Genomic DNA, 11,425 nt, shown 5'->3' on the forward strand with positions numbered 1-11,425 from the left:
GTTGAGTACCCCTCGTCATCAAATAGCACCCCCCATGCCTTGGCTTCCGAAAAAACGCCAACGTTTTGTATGGCTGAGGTGGCCTGTGTCTCTCCTATCCCGTAGACTTGTGGCTGGGCATGTATAATAGGCGGTATGCGACTGCGGAAGCGCACAGTCGGGCTTTCGGGGAGGACATCTGCGGTAGTAAAGCAAGGAGAAGTGCTCTGAGGGGATGAGAATTGGGAGGTAGAAACAACAGAAGGCGGAGGACTGGGGTAGGCGGTACCAAACATGGAGTTCATGAGAGCGGGCGGCGTGATAGCCGGCGAGGGTGTCGGATCCATGGATGTGAGGTGACCAGCAACTGATTCGTTCGTATCAGCATGCCCAATCGACGAATGCTGCCCTTCTAGGAACAGGAATAAACACTCACTTTCCTGTTTGATCATGGTACGCAATTCATCCATGAAGCTAGGCGTCACGCCCGTCATGTCGTGGCGTGATTGAGCCGATGCGGTGATCAGACTTACAGAGCTGTGGGACATCGCGGGCGAGGCGGGCGTCTGTGGAGTCTTTGGCACTTCGCTGCCCTGCTTGTCATCGGTATCGCTTTCGAACGATGCTTCGGACGATACGGGCGAGAGTTCTAGACCAGGTACCCGCATGCCGTCCCCATCTTCGGCGACATCTTCGACCTGCGGAGGCGGCGGTGGCGGCGGTTGGCGTCCCACGGTGGTATCCACCAATGATCCCACTGCCCTATGTCCGGCACCAGCACCAGCGGCACTCGTGATAATGCTTGACATGACGACCATGAGTGCTGAACACTGTGTGGCAACGAAAGTGAGTAAGATCGCAGACGTGGGCAACAAATGAATATACAAAAGAGCTTCAGTGTGGTAAATTGCACGCCGGGCGCTGAACCACTTATACCACATCGAGGTCCCCTCATTGTAGCCATCTTGCTCTAGGCAAACACCATGACAGCAATGACAGCAAGTCGTCATCGTGTCCATCCCGACCACTCAAAAGCCTCGTCAAAATGACGGCTCGATCACATAGGCTGACCACGAGGGAACACATTTGCTGGCAAAACAGACGCAGAAAACATGCAAAGGCGCTGCATGGTGGCACTCTACCAGGCTGGAGGCCAAAGAGGTCGGGCGATGATGGTGCACACACTCGGTATTGGTGCGGTCGCCTCGCGCTTGCGCTGTGGCACTGACACAACAGGACAATCCTCCAGCCTTAACCACCTAACGAAAGAGGAGATGATTGATGGCCATCAAACGACATGATGCATGGGGTACCGACGAAAAGTAATGAGGGGAAGAACGGCAGATGGGCACCGGATACTAGGGGAAAACATGTCGGCTCGAGCAGCCGCATGGCCATTGCCATGGTCGTGGGCGCGAATGACGCCAGCCTCGTGTTGCCCCTCGGTACATAGGATGAGATATCAGCCCCCTGGTATGAGTCTGGAGATACCAAACTTTGCGTCGGATAGTCTTCTGATCACTGATCAACCTGGAAGAGCCAGCATATGGTCCTTCAATCGTGCTTGTGGGATAAAAAACAGAATGAAGACTGTGTGACGGCCCTGCAGTTGGCCTCGCGCAGACGAGATGAGATACACAAGAACAGAGGGTGGATGGGAAGGAAATGCCCGAGACATGAGGAAAGACAAGCCCACGAGTTCGGGTAACCGCCCTCTATGAATGCGCATGCCTCTGAGGCGAGACAAGTGGTACGGACCCTACCAGCCCACCTGTGGGCACATTGCTGGGAAATATGTGCCAGGAGGGTGTTGCTGTCGTGACACCCATTGGGCACCCAGGCATAGCCTGCCCAGCCCCTTGCCACCAGACAAGGCAGCCAAGTGCGGTTCGCAACTGTTGCCTCTCTGGAGTTCGCGAGCCCACTCTCATGCTGCGGTACAAGGTTGGCGTTCCGCCCTGTCTGACGAGGAAACTTGCCGACTTCCACTGGGATCTCTCCCGGCATATTTTGTCCAACGAGCGTACCTCGCCATGTTGACCGGCGCTCCTTCGGATCCGTTCCCCGGCCGATGATGGCGCGACGAAGTAGGCGATGCCCTCTTTCCCGGTGGAGGGTCGGAAGCGGTCCTCGACGTGCCATCGCCGGGTGCGCGCTACGTCAGAGATCGATTAACACTGCGTCGTTGTTTGACCCATAAGACGAGAACATGTCCACCAACAGCTGCTACTCTGGAAGAGCTTCTGCGAACGAGCACTCGTCGGCAGTTCCTCGTACGACGCCAGCGCTGTTCATTACGCCACGACGCTCTTCTCCAGCGTCAATCACAAAGATATCTCGAGAACAAGCTTGGACGAACGCACAAATCACGGCTTCGGCAGATGGTGGAGAAGGCCCGACATGGGACTGCATATGTGACGAAAATCAAATACAGTAACAAGACTTGTTGTTGCAAAGACGCATCCCTCGCTCCTGCCGCCAAAGCCCAAAGTATATGCCAATCAGACGCCCGCCACATGTGTGTATCCCTCTGGTTCTGTGTTCTTTTTGTTCTGCCCCGCCTTCATGCCTTGTACAGCAGATCCAGGAAGCCATTGACAAGGTCCACGACAACGCTCTTATTCGGAAGCGACCCAGCCACACCGTACAGCGCTGCCGAGTCACCCTTGGCCGTACCCTTGGCGCCCTTGCCCTCGACAATCCTCACCCTCTCCTTCTCCCGCTCCGCCTCGACAACAGCCTCCAGATCCGCCATCAGCTTTTCCCAAACCTTGGTGATCGGCAGTGTAACTGCCACATGAATCGCCGGCGGGTTCTGCAGAGCGTTGAGGTGCCATCCCTTGGTGCTCATCGCGTCCGCAATGTCGTAGATGTCGAGGTTGCGCGCCGTGAACGCCATGACCGAGACAAGCGGCCTCCCCACAATTTCGAGCTCGCTCTCTAGTGCCGGCACCTCGTGGATCCTCTCAATCATCTTCTTAGTTGTGCCGACAATCTTCACGCACGCGTCCACGTAGCCAGCCTCGCCAGTCTTCATCAAACTCGTCCAGCAGCCTGCAATGAGAGCGCCAGGTCTCGAGCCTGCCATTCCAGGCGAGCCATAGACGCCGCCAGACCAATCTGGTGAAACGTAGTACTGGTACTTGCGCAGCGCGGCTGTGCGGTACAGAACTGTTGAGTTGCCCTTGGGCGCAAATCCGTACTTGTGTGTGTCGCAGCTAATACTCGTGACGCCCTTGAGTCGGAAGTCGAAGAGCTCGGTTTCGAATCCGGCCTTGTCCAGGAACGGCACCAGGAACGATCCTAGACAGCAGTCGACATGCAGGCAGATCTTCTTGCGGAGGGCGAGCTTTGACAGCGCCGTAATGTCATCGATGATGCCATGGGGGAAGTTGGGCGCTGATCCTACGATGAGGATGGTATTGCTCGTGATGAGGCGCGCAACGGCCTTGACGTCCACCTGGTGCGATGGCGCCGGGCATGGCACGAACTGAGCCTTAATCTTGAAGTAGTCGCATGCCTTGCGGAAAGCTGGGTGTGCGGTTTCGCCGAGAATCCTGTAGTATTCCTGTTAGTCGCCAATTATGAATAGCCGAGGTGGAGGTTGGATATGGGGCATACATTTCGGGCTCAGTGATGCCCTTCTCGTGATAGCCCCTCTGTCGCGCGCTCAGGCACGCCGAGAGGATACTGTCTGTACCACCGCTGGTTGAAACGCCGGCGGCGCCGGGAGGCGCGTTGAACATGGCGAGGACCATGGCGACAACCTCGGCCTCCATTTTCCGGACGCCGGGGAAGACGTCCGGGTGGATCGGGTTGGCGACAGTGAACTTGCCGTACGCCTCCGTCTGTAGCTTGATCAAGTCTTCCTCGCCATGGTAGACGGCGCCGGACACGTATCCATCCTCCCAGCGCGTATGGTCCATATTTGCAAGTGTGTCGAGCTCGGTGCGAATGACGTCGTCAGAAAGACCCTCCTTGGGAAGGGTCAGGTAGCGGGTGAGATTCGTCGGCACCATCTTGCCCTGCAGCTTGCTCAAGCTCTCATTGACCTGCTTCTGCACCTGGCCGCGTACACCGGGGGCGCGCAAGAAGTAGCCATACAGGACCCTACGCAGCGAAGTGTAGAACTCCGCGATAGAGCCGATCAGGCCGCGGCCCTTCAGCTTCCAGAATGTCTTGCGGGTCCATCGAACAACGAAGAAGAAGAAGACAATGTTTCGAAGACTGCAGGAAAGAAATAGAACTGTCAGCTAACGTAGTTGAATGGGAGGTTACGCAAAAACACCCAGTCGTGTGGCACAACGAGAATCGCCGACTTACAGATCGAGGTTCAGGATAAGGAAGGGGTTCGTTTGGCGGGACTTCTTAACATGGTTGAAGCCATCCCGAAGGCTCACGGGCATGCGCGAGCTGCCAGGCATCTTGGGGAGGGAACCAAATAGCTCGGGACACTGGTCAATCGGAAAATGTACAGGTGGCGATAATGATGTCTGGTGGTACAATTGGAAATGTCGGGGCGGATGCGACGGGCACGGCCTTGGACTTTAAGCTTCCCCAAGACCTCTAACCCCAAAGTCGATGGAAGGCGAGAACAGCGACCCAAGCCGTCCAAAAAATGGTGGGGCATGGCCATTACTTGGATATTTTGGCCCTTCACATGCCCCGGCCTGGCAGCGCCGTCAGTGGGGTCGTACAGGGGTTCTCCCCCCCAAACCTACCCCCAACATCTCTCTAGCGAGCCGAGGCCTTGCCGTTTTGGATGCTGGCTGACCTCATTTGGCTGCACCGCGCTGCAACCTCAGTGCCGCTTTCACAGCTCCGCGCGCCTCGATTCAGTGCCCGTCTCCACCCTGTTGAACATCACCAGACTGCGGACCTTCCAATCTGGTGGTTATCTTGTCGAGTCCGTAGGTCGTTGTGCAGGTGCGGGGGTTGGAAGTGGCTGTCACACGGGTTTGGGGCCTGTCTTGACATAGGTAAGGTAGGTACAGTAGGTATCGACTGACTTTCGGAGTTGCCGCCGATTGGCTCACTGTCATGATGACCTCAGTTAGTAGTCGGGGGACTAACTTTGAACAAGAGATTCCGAGTGCGCAGGCCGGCATGACAGTGCCGAAGGATTTGCAGCTCTCTCCTTACTCTCATGTCTGGAAAACAACGTTGTATGCACATCGTACCCAAGGTAGCTTGGGTGAGCTTGTCATTGCCAAGACCAAACATCGGGGGTCAATCCATTGCCTCAAGACCAGAGGATCCCAGGCCACCTTTGTACCATCTAATGCAACACCAAAATTTACAACTATACAGGCCTCGAGGCCATCGAGGATGCTCCTTTCCCTAGGCTCTCGCATCACCTGAATGCAGGAAAAGCAAAGAAACGCCGTCGTCCACAAATCCTTACACCCCAGCTCGCAAGTTGATGCCAAAACGCTGCCAGTGAAACGCCGCCGAAAGACATCGCGCACCCTTCGCTTCCATGTCCGCGTCAGTCCATCTCATTTATAAGCCGCGAATGCTCTTCCCATTGTGTCTTGAAGCTAGCGAGCTCCTTCTCGCAGCTTCTCTCGCCCGTCGGCGTGCAACCCGTCGCTCGAACGACATAGTCGCCTGGCCTGTAGAGCTCCTGCGCCTTATCATAACGATTGTAGGCATTAATGGTCTTCTGCGGCACCAAAGCCAGCTTCGCGAGGATCGTCCCGTGCCACTGAACGAGGTGTTCCTGCGCGCGGCGAGTCAGTTATGTTTGCCTGTCAACTCCGCCCTTCTTGCTAAGAAGACTTACCAGCGCGTGACCCTCGGCCTTTTGGAAATTGTATGTCTGGTACATCGGGTCGAACCAGGTCTCGAGGAAGAACCGTGCCCAAACCCCATTCCGCACAACCCAACTGCCCGCCGATAGGCCCTCACGGTCCTGCGTCACCACAAAGTCGACATCCTTGCCTCGCAGTCGAGTACTTGTCTTAATGATGCTGTCGGGCGGAACGACGGGTTCGTTCTTAATCATGAATGCGTCGAGCGTTGCGCCGTTCATGATGCGCTCCTCAAGCGTCTTGCTCGGATCCATAATGTAGCCATCTTGCTCGAGATACCAGACATAGCGACACTCGGGAAACTTGGTCATGGCGTGACGGACTGCGAGAATCTTGGACCACGAGGAAGGTGAATCCTCGTCGAGGGGGTAGTCGCCCACATTCGCGATCAGGGTTTCGTAACCTGTGAGAAATGCTGTTAGTCGACCGCCTCGAATCCAACACGTGGCAATGCCCTGGGGATCATGTTCCTACCGTGAAACGCGGCGTATCGCTCTCTATTCTCCCGAATGCTCTGCACGTATGCCTTGCCGTACGTCGACTCGTCCAGCACCGTCACCAGCACCACCGGCGGACTCCCTGACGGCTCCCAGGCCACTGTGCTACGCGAGCCAAACAGCTTGGAGATGATCCATAATGTGCTCACGAAAACAAGCGCCACAATCGCTACGGCTCGTATGCGACTCCGCCGCACCGACGGCAATTTTGAGGACCGCGGGCGGAAGGGCGCGGGGTTCGAGCTTTTCCGCGGGGGGTAGGCGAAATGCATTGTACACGGTGTCGCCGGGAAAGCCGCCACCAAAGATCGAGTCCAGGAGATCGACTGGCTGTGCCAGAGTACAATCTTCAAGGAATCACACTTGCGTTGCAGCAACGGCGTGATGTATTGGGTGGATAAAGTAGGCGGGCAAAGCCGAAAGGGGATGCGCTCGATTGAGGTCGGGACGACAGGTGTGCAAGGGTTGGAGACCGCTGAGTCGAGACCCAAGGGATGGTATACGAGTGTGATCGAGGCGCCGTGTTCGGTCAGACAGAATACATCGTGTCTTAAGCGTGGAAGACCCCCCGAAGATTTACGTTAAGGTTTACTTGTCAAATGCAACTCGTTGAAGCCAAGACCTCGAATTGAAGATTCGGGATCGGCAGCAATGCATACATAGTGACCAGGGTTGTATCCACATCTGATAGATAACTGTCCCGTTTAGAGCGATGTCACTCATCCTCAAAATTGGCTGCAAACTCATCAAGTTGAGTGAGTGACTACGATCACGCATGAAGGCTATTGGGGTAAAAGGTAAAGTGCATAAGTGAGATTGAAGATATAACTAGTCCCTCGATCAGCTTCTGAAATGTATCAGCTGAGGCCAGCAGTGATCACGAGTCTGGCTGGTATGCCATGATCACCACGGAAGGCGAGGAGCAAAGCTCCAAAGAACAAAGCTCTGGAACAGTGCTCGTCATCGAGGCTGATCGTCTTCTGCAGTTCCAGATTGGAAGAGACCAAAACGGCCGCTTCCAGAGAACAAGCAGTGACTCAATCTTTGCACACAGACTAGTTGACACGATGTGGAAGAGAAACTTCGAGGCAACTTAAGAGTGTGCAATGCGGGCTATCAGCGGTAGTTGCCGGGTTGGACCATACAAACACGCCTTTTCCGATACGCGCTGCTGTCACCATGCTTACGATCATGACACATCGTCTTCCTGTGCAGCGCACCAAGTTAGTCCTCATCATCATCTTCGTTACCCACATCCAGTACACTGTCGCCAGCTCGCTGGAGGACCGTATGGCTCAGTGAGTTTACAGCCTTCCAAACGGTGTAGATGAAGGTCATAGCCCCGATCATGACGAGGGCCCAGCTGATACCTTCGCTCCGGTTACGACCGCCTCCTCCGCGACGGCCACCTCCACCCATGATGCCGCTGGCTCTCATGTTCCACCATTGCCATGGTGACATGGCAATGAGATACTTCAAGAAGCCGACAATACCAAGAGAGAGGAAGCCCTTGACGAAGTGCTCGTACCATGTTCCATCTCCAGGAACGTGTACAGGCTCTGGAGGGCGACCAAAATCGTCAAACGAGCCAACGACAGTTTCTGCAATGGTCCCGACCGGATCAGCCCAGAGGTTGAAGATGGGATCTGCCACAAAGCCCAGCAAAAAAACCGAAAACACAAACACAAAAGCCGTGAGGCTGATTTGCGCGGTACCGCTCTGAAGCCGTGTGCCCCAGGATAACCGACTCAGCTTGTATTGGTACTTGCATGTTGGGCACGTGAAGAAGTTTGCGGACCGCCTCGTCTGGTCCGCGGTTCTCCAGGCTCTCAGGCAGCCCTCATGAACGTACTTCTGTGATCCTTTGCACTTGCAGGGCGATATCAGGCGACCCAAGCCGTCTGCAGACATGTATACAGGCTTGGCGCCAGATCCCATCATGCCGACTAAAGTGCTTGTGTTGCCAGTGCTGGGCCACGTAGGATTGCACTCTTCAAGACATATGCGACAACTCCGCGGACCATAGTGTCGTGGACGCGGTTGTGGTTGTGGTTGCGACTCAAAATCTGCTCTTCTTTGAGGAGGCTCCGTGTGCTGGGACTCGTTGTGGTTTGAAGATTGGCCATCATGATCGCTCGCACTACTGGCGCTCGGGACGTCGTCAGGCCAAGTCCACTGAGCAGTAGAGGAGTCCATTCTAAGGTTTGAACAGCTTCGGATAGTGGCGTGAATTTGTGGTCGATCTTCAGGCCCGGTGTGGGATGGGGGTGTGTTCAGGTGCAAGCTGGGGCGGAAAACCAGGCCTGGTCAGAAGCTCATCAATGTGGCTGAGAGAGAGCGAGCCGATCAGATAGTGTCCACCATACGTGGTGTTGAGGGAGAAGAAAAGCTATAGGTCAGGAAAACGTGTTTTTTCGTAACTGGGTAGGGGAGAGGAACTAACTACCCGAGGAGGGCAGAGGAGGACATCGTCCTTACGTTTGTTAGAGGAGAGAAGAATGGAAGAACCTCGCAGAAGCAAAAGAAGATTCCTGCTGTCTAACCTGTTGCCCCAAGCTCCTCTCCCCGCAATGGGGTTGGTCGCCAATCATATGAGCTAGACGAATGACATAACCAGACCTTTTCTATCTTGGGCTATCATCACGTGATGAAGCACAGACCAGATTTGGGCAGAGCCTGGGCTTATCAGTATGCTGGAGCTTGACGCGGCGCGAGTTGCCTGGAAGGGAAGCAAGAGCTACAGCCTACGACAGTGATCCGTGCGAAGCTCGAACCGCCTCACCACATTCAATTCTGTAGCGAAGGCCCCATCATCCAAACACCTTCGTCAACCGATCCGAAACAACTCACTCGTCACTTCACAGACATTACACGCCATGGCTGATCGATACTCCTTCTCGCTAACGACCTTCTCGCCGAGGTAGGCATCCTGTCATGGTTCATCGGAGCTCCTGTACTGACCTCATCCAGCGGCAAGCTGGTACAAATTGGTATACCCTTACCTCATCCGCAACCGCGCCTTGATTGCAAAGCTCAAACGCTGACATTTATCAGAGTATGCCCTCAACGCCGTCAACCAGGGCGTCACCGCCCTAGGAATCAAAGGCAAGCCATTCTGCCTTCCGTCTCGAAGCTGTTCGATCACTTGCTAATCCTTCGAAGCGACAAATGGCATCGTCCTCGCCACCGAAAAGAAGTCCTCGTCACCGCTAGCCGACCCCAGCTCTCTATCTAAGATCAGCCTCGTCACCCCAAACATCGGCATGGTCTACTCTGGCATGGGCCCCGATTACAGAGTGCTCGTTGACAAGGCACGCAAAGTGTCGCACACTGGCTACAAGCGCATCTATAACGAGTACCCTCCGACACGGATATTGGTTCAGGATGTTGCCAAGGTCATGCAGGAGGCTACTCAATCTGGCGGTGTTCGGCCGTACGGCGTCAGCCTGCTGATTGCTGGTTGGGATGAGGGCATCCTCCCCGAGGATGAGGAGAAGGAGGCTGCAGAAGGCGAGGAGAAGAAGCCCAGCGGCAAGACCGGCGGTATTCTGAAGGGCGGGCCCATGCTGTACCAGGTTGACCCGTCTGGCAGCTATTTCCCTTGGAAGGCGACTGCCATTGGCAAGAGTGCGACGTCGGCGAAGACGTTCCTCGAGAAGCGGTACACAGAGGGACTGGAACTGGAAGACGCAGTGCACATTGCCCTTCTGACCCTCAAGGAGACAATTGAGGGAGAAATGAGCGGCGAGACGATCGAGATTGGTGCGTACAAGCAGCATTGGCCTCGGTGACGTCGATATACTAACAACTGCCAGGCATCGTTGGCCCTCCGGCGGATCATCTGCTGGGAATTGAGGGCGTTGAGGGCGCCACTGGTCCTCGTTTCAGGAAGCTTACACCCCAGGAGATCGAGGATTATCTGACGAACCTTTGATTGAATAGCGGATAATGAACGTCATCACCGTGTAACATAGCAGCAATAGAGGGATGTGAGGGGGCATGGGATTCTTCAGCCTTCATGCAAAAGACTCTGTCATGATGGCTCACGGAGACAATGGCATCTTCGGCATTTGATTGTCGCCTGTAGAGTTTGTCTGCCTTGGACCGTGTCTGACTTGACAATGTGCATGCGAAACCACATCGCCCTGATGGCCATGCGGTACCTAGGTACGTTGCCAACGGCAATGAAAAGTATCTGCCCATTTATCCACCTACCTAAGGTACTTATCTGCCTAGGTAGGTAAGTAGAGCCCCTTCCTACCTTGCCTGACGTGGCAGCTTGTAAAGTCCACCACACCCTGCATGGTATCGCACTGTCATGACTCTTTTGCAATCCTCATTTGAGTGTTTGCGATGCGTCAGGATCTGCCACTCAGGGGCCGAGCAGCCATTTCCTGCATATCTGAGCTGGTCTCGCCAGCCAGAATCTGGTGGGCCTCCTGCAGGCCACTCACTCCATCGCCTCCGCCAACGATAACTGCCTGACCCTCGAAACCATCGTCACCAGCTTTACCTCTTCATCTTCCAACCGCCATTGCCTCCCCCCGCACGCATCCTGAGAAAGAATCACAACTGCCCAAAACATAGGACGGGACTGATCATCCATTGCAGTATCCTGAGCTATGTGTCCTCATTGACCCATCTCGGCTTATTCGCTCCCAACTACGACCGCAATTGCGAGTGGCTTGGAAATCGTGAAATACCATACTCATATTGTCGGCGCTTGCAGCGACACTACGCAATGCTTGACGAATCGGAATCAATTTCTGCTTCTTCGTGGAGCAGCGGATATCCAATTGACGACGACTTGACTGCAGAACCAACGTCGGACTCAAACAACTCAACCTCCCCACCGTATGGCCTTCAGGACGACATCGGCCCCCTTGCTGCCACCCAGACCCAGTCGAGTAACGTCACAATCAATGCACGGGCATACCAGTTGGAGATGCTGGCGGAAAGTCGGAAGAGGAACATCATTCTAGCTGTGCGAACCTACCCTCTTGCGCCAACTCAACCTTGATTGACACCTCCATAGATGGACACAGGCAGTGGCAAGACTCAAGTGTACGTTCTCTGCAAGCCGGAATCCGATCATTAATGCTGATTTTCCAGTGCCGTCCTCCGAATTCGAGCAGA

The 11,425-nt window shown here is 55.0% G+C and overlaps 5 protein-coding genes across 5 annotated transcripts in view; 1 reads left to right on the top strand and 4 right to left on the bottom strand.

Moving 5' to 3' along the window:
• VDBG_05289 (predicted protein) overlaps window positions 1–788 on the bottom strand; it is a gene marked incomplete at both ends in the record, with an annotated part of 1,804 nt that extends 1,016 nt beyond the window's left edge. Inside the window, one exon of the mRNA XM_003004130.1 lies at window positions 513–788. Within this exon, the coding sequence (XP_003004176.1) occupies window positions 513–788 (276 nt within the window). The remainder of the gene's footprint in view (window positions 1–512) is intronic.
• A 1,754-nt stretch (window positions 789–2,542) lies between these two features.
• On the bottom strand, window positions 2,543–4,403 carry VDBG_05290 (sphingosine-1-phosphate lyase; the record flags this gene model as incomplete). The annotated part of the gene is made up of 3 exons (XM_003004131.1): window positions 2,543–3,536; window positions 3,601–4,206; window positions 4,303–4,403. The coding sequence occupies 3 exons, from the start codon at window positions 4,401–4,403 to the stop codon at window positions 2,543–2,545; spliced, it is 1,701 nt and encodes a 566-aa protein (XP_003004177.1).
• Window positions 4,404–5,202: 799 nt separating this feature from the next.
• VDBG_05291 (mannosyltransferase complex component) lies at window positions 5,203–6,836 on the bottom strand (the record flags this gene model as incomplete). Its single annotated transcript, XM_003004132.1, has 3 exons — window positions 5,203–5,701; window positions 5,765–6,195; window positions 6,267–6,836. The coding sequence occupies 3 exons, from the start codon at window positions 6,559–6,561 to the stop codon at window positions 5,468–5,470; spliced, it is 960 nt and encodes a 319-aa protein (XP_003004178.1).
• Window positions 6,837–7,513: 677 nt separating this feature from the next.
• Window positions 7,514–8,485, bottom strand: VDBG_05292 (RING finger domain-containing protein; the record flags this gene model as incomplete). Its single annotated transcript, XM_003004133.1, has 1 exon — window positions 7,514–8,485. The coding sequence occupies one exon, from the start codon at window positions 8,483–8,485 to the stop codon at window positions 7,514–7,516; it is 972 nt and encodes a 323-aa protein (XP_003004179.1).
• Window positions 8,486–9,165: 680 nt separating this feature from the next.
• VDBG_05293 (proteasome subunit alpha type-2) lies at window positions 9,166–10,223 on the top strand (the record flags this gene model as incomplete). Its single annotated transcript, XM_003004134.1, has 4 exons — window positions 9,166–9,209; window positions 9,344–9,372; window positions 9,452–10,051; window positions 10,105–10,223. 4 exons carry the CDS (start codon window positions 9,166–9,168, stop codon window positions 10,221–10,223), a joined length of 792 nt encoding a protein of 263 aa, XP_003004180.1.
• Window positions 10,224–11,425: the final 1,202 nt, after the last annotated feature.

Source organism: Verticillium alfalfae, genomic scaffold, assembly GCF_000150825.1.
Source record: "Verticillium alfalfae VaMs.102 supercont1.6 genomic scaffold, whole genome shotgun sequence".
Classification (NCBI taxonomy): domain Eukaryota; kingdom Fungi; phylum Ascomycota; class Sordariomycetes; order Glomerellales; family Plectosphaerellaceae; genus Verticillium; species Verticillium alfalfae.